This window comes from Ammospiza caudacuta, chromosome 11, assembly GCF_027887145.1.
Source record: "Ammospiza caudacuta isolate bAmmCau1 chromosome 11, bAmmCau1.pri, whole genome shotgun sequence".
Lineage (NCBI taxonomy): Eukaryota > Metazoa > Chordata > Aves > Passeriformes > Passerellidae > Ammospiza > Ammospiza caudacuta.
This window is the reverse complement of record NC_080603.1, coordinates 6316230-6336066: the sequence shown is the minus strand read 5'-3', so window position 1 is coordinate 6336066 and position 19837 is coordinate 6316230. Positions and strand designations below refer to the sequence as shown.

The window sequence follows — 19837 nt, the reverse complement described above, 5'->3', positions numbered from 1 at the left end:
GTGCTCCTTTGGGGCAGCAGCTGGTTATCCCTCCTGGTACACAGCCACAAAACCCCTCAATCCCCCAGCAGGCACCCCTGAGCCCCGTGTTGGAGCTGGGGAGGGACAGTGTTGGGGACAGGCCACCAGGCCAGGCACTGCTGGAAAGCTGCATGGAGGCACCAGGGTCTGTTCCATCCTGCCTGTAAAAAACGCCAATCACTTGTTTTTGAAATTTTAGAATTTTAATAGTAATAAAATGGTTATAAAAACAGCAATGTAATTAGAGTAATAAAAATTTTGGGCAATTTGAATTAGGACAATATGAAACAATAGAAACAAAGAGTTATGGACAGTCCTGGTACCTTTTTCTGGGCAGCATAACCCCAAAAAGGACACACATTAACAGAGGATTAACTCTTAAAAACAATGGCCTGTTGCATATTCATACACCTCATACATGATGCATAAATTCCATTCAAACACAGGATTCTGTCTGGGCAGTGTCAACTTCTTCCTCTGAATCCTAATGGTGTTGTCCTGCCTGTGAGGCAGGAAGAAGTTAATTTCTCCGGATAATGGAGCAATAAATTCCCTTTCTCTGAAAGATTTAGGTGTCCTGTGGCTGCTATCTCAGTGAAATCCCTTCTTTAGGAAAAAAGTATCTTACATAGCATAGTTTCTATTTTAACATTTTGTTATAACCTAAAGCTATATTTAACACACTACTTAAGAGAATTAATGCAGCATAACTTTCTAACACAACACATATAATATTCATTTTGATATTTGTGAAAAGCCAATCATAAAATACGCATTTTTCACACTGCCCTTATCCTGCAGGTCCCAACACGAGCCCCAAACTGCAGCTTTTACCCCCGCAGCTGCTGCCCAGCCCTTGCCCTGCTTGTTCCTCCCTCAGAGCTGGGTCTGAGGCACAGGCACAGGGCAGGGGGGTCCTCCCACCCTAATGCTGCTTCTCCTCCTGTGGGGACACAGTGGGATGTGCCACCCTCCTACTCCTGTTGATGGCGGCTTCCCTCCTGAGGAATGTGAGCCACGTGTAGGAGGGGCAGAGCCTGGGACAGGAGAAGGAGGAAGGTGGATGGGTGTGCAGGCACATTCCCCGTTTGGAAACGCCTTCCTCCAAGCGGCCAGGAGGAGGCCCTGCCTTTGTTTGAGCTGGAGGAGGGGACCTGGGTGGCCCTGAGCAAAGAGGGCTCAGGGAGAGGCAGCGAGAAGGAGCAGCTCCCCCTCACACCCTGGAGGGGCTGGGGCCTGGCCAAGGCACCGGGATTTGGGGGTCCCAGGGAAGATTTAGGTGCTGTGTTCACCTCACACCTACAAGAACACGGTTTGTGTTGGTTTGTACAACTCTGGGGACAATCCCAGCTGGGTGCTGCCAGCCCAGGAGCAGTGTGGGGTACAGCACCCATGGAACAGAGTAACTGAGACACTGCTGCTTTCACAGTCCCCAGGGAGGGCTTGTGGCACTGTGAGGGACTCACAGCAACTCATGTCACCACATTCCCAGTTCAGTGACATGGTGGGTGCAGGCTCCCCAGCCAAGCCCAGTCACCACAGCAGAGCTGCCAGTGAGCAAATGCAACACAGCCCACAAAGGGGAACTAAAATCTCTTACAGGGCCACACTGTCCTGCCTAATATGCCTGCTGAAGGGATTCATCCCAGTCTTCCAAAGATACAAATTCATGTCAGATCACAATGAAACTACCACCAAGAGCACATTTTCAAGCACTCCTCCTGTGTTTTTCTTGCTCCTCTGGATGGTGACATGGCTGCTGGACAAACAGCAGCAGATGGCAAGTGCATCCCAGGGTTTTTCAAGTGATGCAGAGATGCAGTTCAAGGGCCCATATCAAATACAGGTGCAGAGGACAGTAACACCACACTGCCATCTTCAGTAGGAGCAGGATGTGTTTCAGGTTTTCTGATGGCAAACACTGTCTGCAACAAAGTGCTACCAACCGTTACCTGGCTCACCATTACCATTAATATGGCTCACCATATTAACACCAGTTTGTCCCCAGTCCTCTCATGAGCTTGTAGCTGTGTTCAAAAACATGAATACAGAAAGGCTATTCCCCCTGCAGCCCCATGTTGTACCACCAGGTATACCTGGTAACTAACCTGGGTCAGATCTTTTTTCACCTTTTTGCAGGCCACTGTTGAGCCTTGATCTGGAGGTGGTGTTAGTGAGGACATTCCTGACCTGAACCCGTGTCACAGAGTCACCAGGGGTCAGCAAGTGCCTCCCATGGCTTCAGCCTGCTGCAAACACCTTCTGGTAAAGGTGTTAGGAGCAGGCAAACCACCTCCCCCACGAAATAAAAACCACAGGCACACTGAAGGCTCTTGTGTTAAGATTTAATAATAATAATAACAACATTTCAAAAACAATGAGTGCATTGTACACGAGACCTGGTTTCAGTGCTTTCTGTTGACTTTTTGCCCTGTGTGTGTCGGTGTACTGAAGACCTGGGGATGGTGAGTGGATAAAAAACCCTGCTGGGACATTTTCTGGAGGAGGGCAGGGGAGGGAGGGAGGGCAGCAGGAGGCTCAGAACCGCACGAAGGTGGCGTCGATCTGCCGCACGGTCGGGAGGGCCAGCATGATTTTGCGCCGGTACTGGGGGTCCTTCTGCAGGGGGTTCCTCTCCAGGTACACAGTCTCCAAATTCTTGGCTCCTTTCAGCTCATCCAGGTCGCTCCAGCTCTCCACGAGGTTGTCATTCATCTGCAGAGCACACACACAGAGCCATGTTCACACCCACAGGGAGCCCCCAGAAAAGGAGAGCAGTGGTGGTGCTGAGTCACTGCTACTGGGGCAGCACTGCTCACAAACACCTTCCCTGCCAGATCCTTCTTGCCCTGGAACCCCTGAGATGAGCTCTCCTGTCTCACAGGCCAGGCTCAGCACAAACACCTCCCTACCAGATCCTTCTTGCCCTGCAACCCTTGAGATGAGCTCTCCTGTCTCATAAGACAGGCTCAGCACTAAACCCAGCTTCTCCACACTGTCCTGGCTGCTGGGCAGATGTGCCACCCTTCAGACAGCAGATCCAACCCAAGCACTGAGCTAGGAGAGACCCTGCAAAGCACCAGGCCAGTCTCCACACCCTCTCCCACTCCACTCTGCATTTATGGGCTGGAAATCTTTCTATCATAATTTATTTCTACTGTGACATCCAGCTTTACTTTTATGACTTCTCAGGACACATTAGAAAAGGTCCCAAACTGACAAGAAATGCAACATTTTCCTCTCTCTCTACATAAATTTCCCTGCAAACACTGATTCTGCACTCCAGAGGAAATGCCAAGCTCTGTGATTTGGGTTCTTCTCCTGCCTCATTGTTGGCTCAGCAATTGCACACAGAGGGTTGAGTGCTTCAGCTGCCCAACAAGGAAGCAAAGCTGCAAGGTGGCCCCAAGCTGCCCAACCCTGAGAAAACAGCACCCTTTGCTTTTGGATACAGAGTCACTGCAGCAATGCCACCTTCATATTAAATATAAAAAACCTCATTGGATTGTCTCATTCTGCTACAGCTCATCACAATGTTACTTCAGCCAAGTCACTCAACTTTCAGACATCTCAGTCCCTCCATTGGGGATGTGCTACTGAGAAACTGCTGGAAGACTATTACAGTGGACAGGATTTTGAATTCTGTTTACTTGAGGTGTTAAAGGACATTGTTATGTGGCTTCAACTGTGCAGTCAGTGAAAAAAAATATAAATTTGGAGATACAACACTGGTTTCCATTGAAAATTCTGCCTTGCTCCTTTTCAAACAAATCAGTTTTTTTAAACATAGTGTTGGAAGGCTGGAACAAAGCCAGGAGGGCATTTTCTGTGCTCAGTTAACAGATCTTGGCCAGTCCTCTGCTCTGACAAAGGACTCTAAACACACTGGTGTTTTTGCAGAGGAATCCAGCCCAGTTCAGTACAAGTAATTTCAGTACAAGTGCAACCAGTGCAGACACCTCCTATCAGCACAGCAACAGCAAAGAGGCAAACAGGAGGAAATTGCACAGGATCAGGGCAGGCCCCACACCAGCCACACTGCACTGCCTCACCTCTCTGCCCAAAAGATTAATGGGCAGTTAAATGGGCTTCTCAAAAACAGAAATGCTCCTTACAGACAGGCATGGCCAGCTAACACTGCCGGCTGGCTCCTCAGCCACACTGCAAGACGAGGAACACCACCTAAGGAGCCTGGGCTGCAGACTCCAGCTGGGCTTCATTTGAAGCTGCTTTCAGCTCCTTTTCTCTCAGCATCTGCCCAAGAGTTTAAATCACTCCAAATGACAGACATTATACAGCACAATTCTTATTCTCAGCCTTGAATGCAGAGACTCTACAAGAGCTAAAGCAGGTGCCAGCTCATCAACATCTGCTGCTGCTTCTCCATTTTCTCACATCAGCACCTTTGTGCACAGCTCCCAAACATGGCACAGGGCTGATGCTTCAGGACAGGGCACCTCTGAATTTCCTGACCTAGGAAAGCCAAGGAGCTCAGCAATTCAGGGTGCCAGAAAGAAACAGAAGCCATCCTAAGCTGTTATGTGGCATTCACATTCTCTGAACATGATTCCTTTGCCCATGTTTTTTCTCCTGGGAAGCTGAAAGGCAGCAAGAAACTTCAGAGAAAAGGAAAACAATTCTTATCTCATTTGCTTCTCCTGTGTTTTGCTTGTCTGGAATGTATTTGGAGATTGTTTACCCACAGGTGATTGTTTCATTGGATTCTGCTGTGAGTTGTTTTCACTCATTGGCCAATTGGTGCCAAGCTGTGTCTGGACTCTGGAGAGAGTCACGAGTTTTCATTATTATCTTTTTAGCATTCTGTATTCTTTAGTATTATATTTAATATTTATATATATATACTATAATACACTATACTATTATATTATATCCTATTATATGATATATTTATATTATATTATTAGCATTATATTTAGCATTCTTTAGTATAGTATATATAGTATTCTTTAATATAATGTAGTATAATAAAATTATAAATTAACCTTCTAACAACATAAAATCAAATACATCATTCTTCCCTTCCATGGGGCTCACTTATGTGCATTTAGAACACATAGGAGTGGAATCAGAAGTTGGTTTAGTTTTCTTCATAATTATAACACCATAAATACACCAACCCTGCTCTGAACAAGCTCTGTGCTTCCCCTAGTACTCTGTCATTACAGAAAGAAGAGCTGCAGAAATAGGACATGTGGGGCTGTTTCATAACCAACCTGGGCATGAAGGAAGGGCCCATTTCCCAGGCACAGACAGGCTCCTCACCACTCAGCAAGAAATTTTCAAGCTCTTCCCTGTCCCTAGGGAAAACCACCACACTATGCATGCAGACTGTCAGACCTTAAAGCTGATCACCAGAACCAGAAGAGCTCCAAGGCACACAAGTCCATGTGCTGCCCATCTGAAGGGTTTCCCTCACTGTGGCACAGACATTTTGGGGAACAGCTCTGGCCTGTGCTTACCCAGAACTCCTGCAGCTCTGTTAGGTGACTGATATTCTCAATCTTCTTAATTCTGTTGGCTGCAATGTCCAGCATTGTGAGTTTGTTCTAGACAAAGCAAACACAAAAATATTAGATCTGATTTCCTTTCATCTTCTCTGTGCCACTTTTTCCAAGCCCAGAGTTGGAAGCTGTCAGGAGCAGACACATTCTTGCCAGCTGCTCACATTCAGCCCAGCTCTTGCTGCCCATGTGGAACAAGGAAGATTGTTTTCCATTAAGCTGGGCTACTGACCCCCCCAAATGTGACAAAAATGAAGGCATTTACTGGCTGGATGGCAACTGCCAGCCAAAGGCTCCTAAAAAGTGAGCTTTCCTCAAAATACATTAAGAGGAGGATTAAAAATCAGATCCAAAGTGTCCCCTTGAGCAGCAGAGCTCAACAAACTCTTAGCAGCAGGAAACTCAACAATTTTAGAAAAGCTTTTGCTGGGTGAGAGTGAAAATGATACTTCCACAAAATCCATCCCATCCAAAAAGACAGACATGTACAGTGACAGGAAGGCACACTGCATGCCATGGCTGGCCTCTCTTCCTCCCAGCTCCAGTTCTGTCCCGTTGAAAAGCACTTATGGTTATCTACAAGCTGTGTCTGAAAGGCTGCAGCAGCTGTGTCCAGGAGTTCCCATGGCTGAGGATCAGCCAGGCTACTGCTTCAACCACATCTCCTTCCCCATGTCAGGAAAATAATTCTGCTCCAAAATATCTGGAGGATCTTTACCCACACGAGAATTTAACATACAACAAACACTTGGATATCTGTGGTCTCTCAAGAGACTCAGGAACCCACACCTAACTGGGGAAACTGAGGCACAGAAACTTCCAGAAAAGCCACTAACACAAGCAGCTCAGGGCAGCACTTGTGCTGCAGAGTCAGGCAGAGGCTCACATTGTTCTCCAGTCCCTCGATGACCTCGATGCCGTTGTGGCTCAGGTACAGCTCCCGCAGGTTCACCAGGCTCTGCAGCCCCTCAATCTTGGTCAGACGGTTATTCTGCAAGTGCAGCAGATCTTTAGTACCCTCCAAACCAACCCAAATCCATGGCACTCACTGGGGGAAAACCATTCCCCTAAAGTATGGCTGGGAAGGGGAACAATCTGTTTGGGCCCACACAGATCTTGGGAGCTCAGCTGTTTGGTCTCTGCACCCCTGATGCATGAGGAGGGACTCCATGGGAGTCCCCAGCAAGAATCAAACTCTGACCTTCCCATCAGAAGTTGCAGCCTGAAAGTTTTTGGCTTGGTGTCTTAACAAACAGCAGGCCTGTGCATGAATTTTGTAGGTCTCAGTATTCATTTTGTAGGTCTTTACAAATGGGAAGGTCAGAGAGGAAGTTACACCACCTTAACCACACTGCACTCTTGTCTTGTCTGCACTCCTGCAGGACATAAAGCTAATTCTGTATGTCCCACAGAATAATGGCACCCACAGCAGGTGGTCAGTGTGTCTTGCCAGCAGCTTTAAGAAGAGATACCACAATGCACAAGCATTGTCACATGAATAAGAAGGAGATTCAGTGAAAGAAATTAGCTGAGTATATTTTATTCCACATTTTAAAAAAGGAAGAAGCTGTTTGAAAGCTCACTGAGGACAGATTGCATTCAGCACAGGCTCATTCACATTTCTGGCCTCCTCAGTAAGAAGGCAGTGACACCAAGGCACTGTCACTGCAAGGCATCACACTTTCAGTGTTATTGTAACACATCAGGAAACAGTGTTTCAGGAAGGAAGAAGGGAATAACACTCATTTCCTGTTCTTTCTTCCATAAAAATCAGACAGCTGCTTTATAATTTTATCAGTGTCTGTCAATCTCAAGTAGCATGAAAGGATGAAAAAAGACAACACAAAGAATATCTCCCTTCCTTCCAGCACGGCAGTTTGACTCTAACCCTGCAGATCTGCTAAGGGGGTGCCGACAAGAGGCTGGAGAGGGATTTTTCACAAGGATATGAAGTGAAGAGGGAAGGAAGGTTTAAACTAGATGTTAGGAAGAAATTCTTCTCAGTGAGGGAGGTGAGGCCCTGGCACAGAGAAGCTGTGGCTGCCCCTGGATCCCTGGGACACAGCCTGGGACGGTGGAAGGTGCCCTGCCCATTTCAGGAGGTGGAGCAAGATGGTCTCTAAGGTTCCTTCCAGCCCAAACCATCAGAAGAGCTGATCCCATCTCACAGGGTGGTTCAAGGCTTTCAGAACACAGTACCTGTATACTGAGCACAGTCAGGTTTGTCAGGGCATCCAGGTTCTGGAGCTTGGTGATTTTATTCTTCCCAAGGAACAGACTGTCAAGATTAGCCAAGGTGTCAATGTTTTCAATTACCTGTGAAACAACCAGAGGAGAGACAGTGTTACTGCAAAGCTCCACCTGGGAGACGTGGCTGTCATTTTGTAGCCACATTATAACCATGTGGTGTAGCCTGGGGAGAAGATACTCATTTGTGAATTTAAAGAAAAAGCTGTTACTAGTGAATGGAAAGAGAATCTGGGAAGAAAGAACACAATTAGTAAATTTAGTGCTGCACATCAGTGACTGTATAACACAGGTGAGTTGTTCAGCTTCTCTGTCATGAGTAAAATTAGCTGTCTCACTGTACAGCCTGGCTTCTGGCAGAACACACCCACAGCAGTCAGTGATGTACACCTTTTAAATACACACATTACTGGGAGAACACAGACACTGCTCCAGTTCAGCTCCAGCTCAGCCTTCAGGAAGAGAAAATCAGGATTTCTGTGAAGCATCAAGGATGTTACACAGGAAGGGAGAAAGCACAAACAGAAGAGTGAAAACAGGAAAAAAAGGAAAAAGGGTAAGATTACAAAAGGCTCCTGCAAACAGAAGGAAACACTTATTTCACAGGGAAAAGCCTCTGAATTAAAAAATCAAGATGCTGTTAAAAGCAGCAAGGACTTCAGCTCACAGTAAAAACAATAATATGGACACAGACACACCCAGAGCTGTGTCTTGCTTTGCTCAGGCAGGCTGTGACATCTCAGCTTTTCCACGTGCCTCCTGCCTGCCAAAATTTTCAATTCAGTAGTGCTGGGGAGCCACTGAGTCCCAGCAGCACCTGGATCACTCTGGGTGCTCACCTGGGCATGTAACAGCACAAGGAAGGAGAAGATGGACACTCAGGAAAGGACCTCTATCCCACAGCTGCCAGAACACTGAACATACAGTGTTAATCAGCTCAAATTTGCATTCTGCCCCCTTCAAGATTATGGACTTAGCCCTGTCGTGACCTTGCAAGAAAAATTATAGATTTGTTGCTCATTGGCAGCTTCTCCAGCTCTGAGGAGGAAATACTGATGACTCAATACAGGGAGAGGAATGGAATATATGGACATGAGGGGACAAAAACCTAAGAACAAGTAAAGAGCTTACATTACAGCTGCCTCAGTCCAATTTTAAAGAAAAAAAGCATTAAATATTCAGCTTAAGCATAAAGTTTTGCTCTTCAAACAGAGCAAGAAGTGCTAAGTCATAAGGGATTCCAAGCTAAGGGCACTCTGGGAGGTTTGAGTAGGCAAGAACAGCTTTAATACACAGAGAAAAAGTCAATCAGGCACCTCAGAGCCAAGAACTCTGCCTGAAGAGTCCACAGCCTTGTACCCTAAAGAGTTAAGGGTATGTCCAGCTGTAGAACACACACCCTACACCAAGAGAAAAGCAGCCCAGGAGCTCTGGGTACCCCCAGGCAGCACCAGATTTCTCTGTGCCAAGCCAAGTCACAGGTTACTCACTCCAATAAAGCAATTAGAAGCACAGAACACTGCTGTTTGAAGCAAGTCAAAATAGAATTAACAGACAAACAGAAAAAAAACCCACTAAAAATAAAGTAATTTAAGAAGCTTGTGTTACCCATACAGCAACAATTTAGGGTTTTTTTTGGTTTTTTTTTGTTTGTTCTTAATATGCTCAGGCTCAACACTGAGAAAGCACATTAAATAAATCTAACCTTATTGTTAAAAACATATTCCTTGGCTTTACAACATAATTGACAATGTACTGCTTAAGTATCAATTCAGAAATCTAGCTGGATTTCTTTTTTTCCAGATGAAAATGATGCTTATATACAGAATACAGTTTTGTTTAACCCAGCTTCTGTCACGTAAGGATCAGTGTGCTGAGCCTGCTCTGCTTCTGAAAAAAGCCAAGTGCTTCTCTCCATAACTCCTGTCCCTCATCCTATGCAAACTCTAAGGCTCCTAATCCCCCATCTGACCTGGCTGATGCTCTCACACTCTAGATTTATCCCCCTAAATAATTTAATTTCCAAAGCAGAAATTCCTGGAAAACAATTCAGTTCAGTTTGGCTTTAGGAGGAAACCAAAATTTTTCCTCTTCAAAAAAGCAGCACACATCTCAGCCTTAGAAGGCTGCTTTTAATAGCTAAAGTTTCCTTCTTTTCTACAAATAAAAGTGTTCTTCCACAAGTCCTGAAACAAAAAGGATAATTTTTCTATTTTTCTTTTCTATTTTTTCAAAGAGGACAATTTTTCTTTTCCTAATCTTTTACCATAACAAGTAATTTCTCAGAGACTATAAATGGACAGCACCAACTTACACCACATTGATTGAAATGCACTCATCTTCATGAGTATTTTCTAAAGAGCATGTAATTAAAAAAGCTTTTAAAAAAGAGCTTATTTTGCATGTTGCAAGTCTTTTGTGTCATCTGTCTGACCAGTTTTCTTATGAACTGAGTAAATCCATGAATCATACCTTAGGGACAGGAGACACTGCTCAAAACTGCTCCCCTGTAAGTGGCACAGATTTTAAATTGAAAAAGTCACAATGTGCACAATAAAATCCCAAAGCAATCAGCAGTGCAGTACCAAGTTTTAGGTTTTAAAGGCATTCCAGAGCAAAGCATCAAGAAAATCTTTTTCCTAAACAAGGCTGACTGCCATAGCAGGCTGTAAATTGCACCTGCAAATCAAATTCATTTTGCTCTCAATAGGTTTCATGGACTCAGCACCAGCCTGTGGAAAGGTAAGAGAAAAGAACTGCTGGTTTTGACAGGCTTGGCTCTCTAGCAGGGAGAACCATCACCTGCAAAAGGAAACACACAGGGGATATAGGAGTTCATTAAAGACACAATTCACAAATGGTGATTTAGCAGCCAGGCACTAATGCACAATGAAAGGCTCCAGCATGCACAGCAATCAGCACAGGGAGTGACTGGAACAATAAAAACCAACAAAACTGCAAACCAAAGTCAGTGCAGTGCACTTTCAGGAAATGCCAATATCACAGCACAGAGCTCAGAACTCTGCAGCCAACACCTCTGAGCAAACCTACCCGAATTCGATTGGACCCCAACTCCAACATCTGCAGCATCTGCAGGCTGCTCAAATTCTCAATTTTAGTGATTTTGTTGTTGACAAGGAAGAGCTTTTTAAGCTGGGTGAGCCGATCCAGTCCTTCAATGTGTCGCAGAACGTTAAAGGAGATGTCCAGGACCCTGGGGCAAAACAAACCAAAGGTCTCATCAGCCCATCAGGCAGGGATGATTCTGAAAGAAACACTTGCAAATTGGTGGGGTGTGGTGTTTGTGAGGTGAGAAATGAGGAATCTGACTCCGTGTTCTCAGAAGGCTGATTTATTATTATGTAATATGATATTATATTAAAAATGCTATACTAAAACTGTACTAAAGACAGAAAAGGATACAGACAGAAGGCTTAACAAGAATCATCATGAAAAACTTGTGACTGACTCCTCAGAGTCCAACACAGCTGATGGTAATTGGTCATTAGGTAAAAACTATTCATATGTTTGGATAAATAATCTCCAGACCACATTCCAGAACAGCAAACACAGGAGAAGCAATCAGATAATTATTGTTTTTATTTCTCTCTGAGGCTTCTCAGCTTCCCAGGAGAAGAATCCTGGGCAAAGAGGATTTTTCATAATATCATTCAGAAAATATCATGGTGACAGTGGGGAATCTCCCTGACTGCAGAGATCAAGCCTTGAAGCTAAAGTCATGAATGTAATTTCTTTTTATCAAAAAATACAACAAATAAAACTTTCAAAATACTTCTGTAGTGTGTTAGGAAAAAAAAAATCACCTGCCACATGCAGAAGACAGCCATTATTTTGCCCAGCCATGGAGCTGCCACGGTGGAAAATGCCAATCTGCATGTTCCTTGGGAAAGGTGCCTGCCTGCAAGATCTGCCTCTGACAGGACCATGTCAAGGGCTCCCCTGGGCAGGAAAAGGTTGTGATGGTGAGAATTGGGCCAGTCCTGCCCCAGGGAGAACAGTTTTGTCATGTACCTCCAGAGTGATTCAGGCAAGTGCCAGAAACTCAGGAACTTGGAAGGGTACTTACTCCTTCCCTAACACTCTTCAAAAATAAAAATAACCTTACCTGAAATCTCTTGTCATTTTTGCAGGAATAAACACCTGTTACACAGAGCTCTCACTGCAAGAGCAAAGGGCCTGAGAGCTCCTACACCTTGTGGAAGCTACAACCACCAGTCATTCTCACTGTCTCACACAGCACAGGGTTCATTTCCAGCTGCTTTTTGCAGCTTCAGGATAATGGAACTTGTGTACTCCACAGGTTGAATAACAATAGAGAATAGACATTATCCTTTACTGAGCACCAGAATAAATCCTGAGAGAGGCTAAAACACTGGGCTAAGTACAGCATGAGTAACACAGTGAGCAGCAAACCACCCCCAGCCTAACCCTGGTGATTGCCCTGCACTCACTCAAGGTCCACCAGAGCCTCCACGTTCTCAATCTTCTTGATTTGATTGTCATAGAGATCCAGCTCCCTCAAGGTCTGCAGCTGCTCCAGGTTCTCAATGCGCTTAATCAAGTTCTGCCGCAGACACAGTGTCTAATTGTGGAGAAAAGTTGGAAAAGCAACAAAAAAATGGCTATGAAGGATTGCATGTAATGCCTCACAGACTAAAAGGTGTGGGTGAGGGTTCCCCCATTAAGTTTTGTTGGGAATTTGCTGGGTTTTGTTTGATTTTTTTAAGCAATCTTTTCTTGGTATACTCCAATTCTACAGAAGGAAATCTTTCAGCCACAATGGTCAGATACAGTAACAGCAGCACAGAGAGGATACAAAATCCCCATCCTTGGAAACACTCAAAAGCTTAACTGGAGAAGGCCTTGAGCAACATGTTCTGACTGGGCCTGCTTTGAGGGCTTCACCATCCACATTATTCTATGTTCAGTCTGCTCTGCTAGTCCAGGATGTGCCCTGATGCACTGCCTCTCACCAACTTCCAAAACACACTGCCTTCTTCAGCTAAAAATGAAGCAAACCCACTAAATCTCAGCCAAAAAGAGACTGTCTATCTGTCCTCTTACAGGTGAGAAAATCCCCAGTTCCAAGAGGCATTCTCTGCTCCCCAGGACTGTTACCTTCACTTTCTTGAGCACCTCAAATCCTTCAATCTTCCCAATCCGGAAATGATTCAAGTCAACATCCTGAAAGAGAAATTGAGGGATTTAGCAGTTGTTCCAAAACAAATCTGGTCTTTAAAGATCAATCTGGTACTTTGTTCTAAGGAAATCATAGGCTTACAAAATGTGCAGCTCATTAAAACTTCCCTTCCAAGAGCATTTCTAAAATGAGTTTGGAACATTTTACCACCACAACTGAGACACACGGCCTGAACTTGTCAACTGCAAATGCAAAATGTCAACTGCATATAATGCAACAGCCCTTTCCTGAGTCTGAGCATTCCTAAAATTAGAAATCTTCAGAAATGTATTGAAATGGGAAAATTCTTGCATAAATAAAGCTTTGCATCAAGTTCTCTTACTTACTTTGCTAGGGCTTAACCAGAACACAAGTTGGCATTTCCAGTTCCAGGCCTCAGATGAGCAGGAGTCAGTGCCAGTTTGAATAACCAGTGGTTTTGTGAATGTTAATCCTGCACTGGCAATCAGCTGAGGCACTTCCCATCTGTGCTGCTCAGCCCCAGATGCTCCAGATTTGAAAGTCAAAGAGACAGAGAGCACTTCCCCACCCTCCAAAGCAGCTGAAACCCTCTGCTGCTAATGGACTCAGGAGGTTGCTGATGCCAAGGCACTGGGCTGGGTAAGTGCCTGTTCCAAAGCACAGGGCTCACAGCAGCCATCAGCTCACTGAACAGACTCCCTGAAGCTCACAGCCCAGCAGTGCCTCTTGCAGCACACACACACTTTCAGTGCATCTACACCTCATTTAAAATTCTAAAGTACTAACAAAACGTTTCAGCTAGGGATGAAAAATAGAACACCTCTACTTCTACTCTAAAGGCTCTGAATCAGCTCTGGGGAGGATCACAGCAGCCAGCACCTTCAGAAGAATTAGATCTTTGAATCAGGTTTCAATACTTGCCTTTGCCTACCTTTGCTTCCTGCCGAATAAAGGACAAAAATCTGCCTTTACCTCAGCCTCTGGGTCCAGGCTAATGGTCTCCATGTCCACTGGGGTCTCTGCTTCTCCTGCACGAGAGGCAAACACATTACCAGCTCCTGAAGCACACAGCCAAAGGCAGGACAACAGCCCCATGCAGAGAGCAAATGCTCCTCAGGAGGACAAACACATGAGAGGCACAGCTCAGATATTCTGCTTCATTAAAGCCATGAGAGTTACAGGAAAACCTTTCTTTACAGCAGGATTTCATGCTCAGATGTAAAACACACAGAGATCAGCCCAACCTGCTGGAAACTGCAGGCTCAAGGATGGGCAGGATGCCTTTCCTTCACACCTACCCCATCCCAAGTCTGTGCTCCTCTGACAACACAGTAAAACCTTGCCAAGAAGGAATCCTAACTGTCTAGTGAGATGGCCAGGAATGACCAAACATCTCAACAATCCCACTCTTCAGGGTTTGGGTTTTTTTATTAGCACTGCCACTTTATGTCACTGTGGTGAACACTTTTGCATGGATCTCCCTCCCTTTGCTGGGCTGAACTCCCTACTATGCCAGACAACACTGTTTATGCCACTGCATGAATTTCCTTGGGAAATGCTTTTACAGCTCTGGAAAACACCCCAGCATTTGCTGTGCTTCTACCACAGCACACGAGGGAGGGAAATTTACTGGAGAATTCATGCTGAATAATTCATGCCCATTCCCATTTGCTGGAGGTGGCTTGCTGGTTGCATCAATTGCTGAAGAAAAACAAAGTCTGATTCAGCTTTGCAAAACTGACATACAACACGATTTGCAAGATTTTTCTAATTCATGTGCAAAGCTTCTCTGAGTGCTACCAAAAACTCAAGCAACTTTAATTACAGTGACATCCCCAAGGCTTTGCACTAACTCCTGCATGTATGCAAGCTCATTCCCTTAACCCAGCAGCAGTGACTTTTCACAGCCCAGAGTGGTTAAATCCCTGTAAATGTCAAGTGTTCCTATTTAATGAGTGTTCTTCCTGCTAAAGCTTGGCTTTGCAAGCAGCAGTGCAGGCACAAACAGTACCAGCATCACCATTTTTAATGCCACCATCCAACTCCAAGGGTTTGCTGGTGCACAGATCATCACTGACCTTCCTGTATTTGGGCTGCTGCTCTTGCCTGGACATTTAAACAGGAAAGAGACTCACTGAGCTGATTCACAGAAGTTAAGACTGAAAAAGCAATCCTCTTTTTTTTTTTTTTTTTTTTTTTTTTTAATAGCACAAAATAGCAGGAAACAAATTATATTTTGGAGATGAAAAATGAGCTGGTAGTCTTGGGGATGTGGAACAGCAAGATAGAAATGCCACCAAAAATTGACAGATCTACAAGTGCCTGTCAGCAATGAGCAATGCCTGCTTTTTCTTATTTTAGTTCCATATCAGGAGCTCTGCCCTTCAGCAAGGGAGGGGGATACCCCACCCTGCTGCTATCAAGGCTGGACCTCTTTGATCTGTTTCCTGGGTGCAAAGACTCTCAGAGAGAAGTGCTCCAAGCCTTGCTGAATTTACAGCCCACAGGAGCAGTGCCCAGCTTTGGAAAAACAGTTATTTGAGATATCACATGAAAAATCCAAATTATGCCCTTGTATTGAGTGATACTGGCAGTAACTTAGTGTTCATGGTGAAAGAACTTTGAGTTTCAAGTCCTTTGAGACTTCAAAGTTGTCCAACAGTAAAGCCAACCACACACATAGTAAAGAAAAAAATCTTCAGGAAAAACCCCATTCAAGAAAAAAACATTGATTTTGTTTGGCTAGGAAGCTTGAATATATTAATTTATAAACACTAGATTTAGGTAATGTGTTAAATACTCTGTTCTGAGGCTCCTCTTAATTTTGACATATTTGAGAGACCTCTCATGATAGCCAGTGTGGAAAACAGCACTCAAATCCAAAGCTGCAAATCCAAATCACACAGGACCCACACTACAATAAAATAAATTTCAAACTGAACACACAGGCAGTGCTGATGTGTACTGAAGTCAATTGTCATGAAGTCTCTGCACTGTGTATAAAACATTCAGCAGCTTGAGGGAGATGTGTGTCTGATATCAGCTGTAAATCAGTATTGGTAGGAAAGTGTTAAAACACATTTTCTCTCAAGAGCAGAAAAACAAAAAAAAAAAAAAAAGGAAAGAGAAAGAAGAGAAAAATGGTTCTAGCAAATTTACAGTCATTTTATTTATGAAGTGACTGGATATAAAAAACCTCTAAACTGACCCTCCTACTTAACAGCCAGGGCTGCAATTTCCCTTGCAAATTGCTTTACTCCACATTTCTCAATGGAAAAAATTCCCATCACTCTGGCAGTGAAGTTTCCTAAGTGAATTTCTGTGTAACCCATGCCTGCAAGCCACATGCCTTTGCAGAGGTGGAAAAAAAAAAAATCCACCATTGAGAAAACCCAAATTCCACAGTGGGAACAGTCATTACTGAGTTATGTAAGTTCACAGTACCACAAGCATTTCAATCAACAAAAAGCCTAACTACACTCTTAAAGTGCATATGCATGAAGAATATTATAAATAGTTCAGTTATATGATTTCTAACCAGAGGCTCTGTTCCTCAGAGAATTAGCTAAATGATGAATTTGAAATTTCAGCTGTTCAAGCTATTTAAGATCTTCTGTGAAAAAATGTGGAAAACTCATCATTTTTCTTTCAGCTGAGAAATTCAAAGCTGGCTGTGGAAAGTATCTTGAATGTTCAAAAATTATTCCTCTGCTTGGTTCCTGCCCTAGTTTTCTGAATGCTTCTTGCAGTTTGGAAAATGTAACAATACAGTCATTATATTAAACAGTACACAAATGTAACCCAGCAAACAAATCTGAATGTGCTTTTCTTGCTTTCACTAGAGTGAGAGCACATCACTTCTGTGATTCCTTTCATACAATTCCCAGGGGAACAAAGTGCAAGATACAACCTCCAACACACGCAGCTAAATGATGGCAGCTGAGCAAACACTCAGGATTCCAGGCATGCAAAGGAAAGCTCCGTCTGATCTGCATGCTTCCATCAACTGCACAGTTTGCAGAGCCATGAAAAATGGAAGAGCATTTCCTTAGTAAGATTTAAGGGGTTTAAATTATCAGCAACAAATTAGATCTATAATAGAGTGCATTTAGTAATGAGAAGAGATTTAAAATTCTAGTAACAATTTATCAGTTTGAAAGATACTTTGGCAAATCCCAACGTGCAAGGTTAAGACGAGCAGGGATTCCACTGTAAGAACTAAAATTTCTTTCTTAATTTCCCTTTCAGTATCCCAATAATAATAATAATGATAATATGGACATCTCTGTCAAAAGAATGCTGTTACACTTCAGACTGCACCAAAAGCTCAGCTCAGATCATCACACAGGGTGTGCAGAAGTGGATCTGCTCTGACAAACCCCTGAAAACCCTCCTATCAAACATCTACAGGCTTTAAAGTCTGTCAGTATTTCTGTCCCATGCTCTAGTGCAAACAGTGGGAAAAGTTTACACCCAAGGGGATTCAAAGATATCATTTTGAGATGTCTTAGAACTTTTAAATTAAAATAACAGAAGGGACAGGCTCCTTCAATCCATCTAGAAATGGTCTTTGTTGCCTTCCAAAGGAATCTGGCAATTCTTTAGGTAAAAAATGACATAAACTAAGGCAGAATTATGAAAAGCTCCTCATGACAACTTCTAATGAAAATCTTTCCACATAAGGTTTCTAAACTTCCATAAAAGAAAAGAATAAAGATGCTTTGCATTTTGATATCAAAGAGAAACACGGATGGGTAAATAAGCAAGGAAAAAATTAAAAATAAAAAAAATCAAAGCTCTAATACTAGCAGTTCCATAAAAAGCAGGCAACTTTATTCTAGCAACAGATTTATTGAGCTTTCAGGAGGCTGGCTCTGGGGCAGGTTCCCATGGCCACCCGGCCAGGAGGAGCCCAGGGGGTGCTGCAGGCTGTGCACACGCGGCCGGCCGGGGCTCCAGGAGGCAGCGCTGAGGCTGACACGGTACCTGCCGAGTTCTCGCCGTTCTGCTCATCCCGCAGGCTCTGCTGGCTCAGCTCTGTCACCAAGCGAACCGCCTGCTTCCTCCCCTCCTCGTCCCCCGACTCCTCGGACTCGATCCTCTTATCCACTGCACAAGACACAGAAATTCCCCATCAGGCTTTTCCCGGCTGCGGGGCACAGGGCAGGAGCAGCAGGCAGAGAAAATAACCAGGATTCACATAAACGACTAGGCAGTTAGTAGAAATCCTAAGTTAACTAAATGAAAAGTTTAGTCTTAAATAAAAGGCCTCTTACCCCTTGTTTCTACTTTGATTTTGGATGCACTTTTTCCTCCCATCACATCTTCCTAAAACCAACAATCTGGGAAGAAGACTGGAGGAAAAAGGAAATTTCTTAGATCAATGAAGTGCAATTCCAAAGATTACGGAGATGGAATTAGAACGATTACACTTTAAGAGTTTTAGACTTTAAAAAAAAAAAAAAAATCAGTATCATGTACAATAGTACCAATGACACGAAAAAGTGAAGGCACGGATAAAAAAATCCTCGCAAATAAGAGCAACCTCCCCAGAACAACCTGCCAGATCCCTTCACGCTCACCGAGCCACAGCTCCGGTGCCACCCTGAGCCTGGACCGAGCTCCTCGCTGGCCCCCTCAGCCTTTCCTCATCTCACCGGGGCACTAAGGAAAACCAGCGCCATCCACAAGCTTCCTTCTCGTTATCTTTACTTTTTACGTCACGGCCATCTCCACAACCCCACTGGTTCTCCCTGCGGGCACGGAGCCGGCGGGGATCCCGCCCTGCGGTGACACCCCGGCCCCGGCAGGGCCCGGCCGCTGGACACTCGGGGGCTGCACGACCCCGGAGGGCCCGCAAACCCCCCCGGCACGCAGCTGGCAGCAGCACCGCCCGGAGGCAGCGCTGGGGCAGCCGGCCGCGCCTCCCCGACCCCCGCAGCCCGGGCAGCAGCCCCGGCGGGCTCTCACCCTCCATCATCTCCTGCGGCCCCGCTCCGCTCTCCGCCGCCATATCGCTCCTCCTCCCACCGCCCCTTCCGGAAACCGCCTCCGCCGCCGCCGCGGCCAATCAAAGCCCGCCGCCGCCGCCGCCCCACAGCCAATCGCGCGCAGCTGCCGCGCCCAGGAGGAGGGGCAGAGCCCCGCCCATACCCCAGCGCCCCCATGGCCTCTCGGGAGTTGTAGTTCTCTGCAGGAGGGGTGGGTGTCTGCTCTTCCTCCGCCGGGACCTGCTCCCCCTTTACCGGCGCCTGGAGCGGGACGCGTTACGCGCTGCCTTCGGCCTCGTCCTCCCGCTTACAAACCCCTGGGAGGAGCGGCTATTCCCCTGCGGAAGGGCTTTCACCCGCAGCCTCTCCCCCCGGAGCAGGTCGGCTAAGCTGCCTCACGGAGCGCGGGCACCGCGTGTGGCGGCGGCGGTGGCGGCGGGGAAGGGGAAGGGGAGGCCGGCAGGACCAACGAACCCCCGGGCACTCGAACTGTTTTGCCTCCTCCCGCGCTGGTGCCCCATTTGCTCCGCTCCGTGCCGCTCTCACAGCGCCCGTGCCCATTGGGTGCCGTGGCTGCTCAGTCCCTCCCGCCTCCCCTTCGCGCCCTCCGCCTGTGGCGGCCCGCCCTGAGGAGCCGCGGCTGTGGCTGGGACCGGAGCGGCTCGTCCCGACCGGTCCTGTCCTGCTCTCTCCTGTCTTGTCCCTTCCGCTCCTGTCCCGTCCCGTCCCGTCCTGTCCCGTCCTCTCCTGTCCTTTCCCGTCCCCTCTCGTCCCGTCCCGGTGGGAGCCGCTGGGCGCGGGGGTCCTGGCGGCTCTCTGTGTGTGAGGGAGGGAGGGAGGCTGCGCTCCACTTGTTGTTTCAAAACTGTAAGTGA

General features: G+C 45.8%; 1 protein-coding gene across 2 annotated transcripts; it reads right to left on the bottom strand.

The window, feature by feature from the left end:
- Nucleotides 1-2374: 2374 nt before the first annotated feature.
- On the bottom strand, nt 2375-19007 carry PPP1R7 (protein phosphatase 1 regulatory subunit 7). Of its 2 annotated transcripts, XM_058812234.1 has the most exons (11): nt 18943-19007; nt 18249-18326; nt 17959-18081; nt 13945-14000; nt 12930-12995; nt 12263-12393; nt 10842-11004; nt 7743-7859; nt 6430-6534; nt 5502-5588; nt 2375-2736 (listed from the first exon to the last, which is right to left on the bottom strand). In XM_058812234.1, exons 2-11 carry the CDS (start codon nt 18289-18291, stop codon nt 2560-2562), a joined length of 1068 nt encoding a protein of 355 aa, XP_058668217.1. In that variant the 5' UTR covers nt 18292-18326; nt 18943-19007; the 3' UTR covers nt 2375-2559. The 2 variants fall into 2 exon arrangements, with proteins under 2 accessions (XP_058668217.1, XP_058668218.1); XM_058812235.1 differs by lacking the exon at nt 18249-18326 and having other exon boundaries at nt 18943-18994.
- Nucleotides 19008-19837: the final 830 nt, after the last annotated feature.

Bases quoted from the DNA above. Each gene is read 5' to 3' on its own strand.
- PPP1R7 (XM_058812234.1), bottom strand. From the start codon at position 18,291: ATGGGAGGAAAAAGTGCATCCAAAATCAAAGTAGAAACAAGGG. The intron at 7,860-10,841 runs GTAGGTTTGCTC...GTTGTTTCACAG, and splicing joins TGGGGTCCAATCGAATTCGG to GTAATTGAAAACATTGACAC. The intron at 6,535-7,742 runs GTACTGTGTTCT...CTGCACTTGCAG, and splicing joins TGACTGTGCTCAGTATACAG to AATAACCGTCTGACCAAGAT.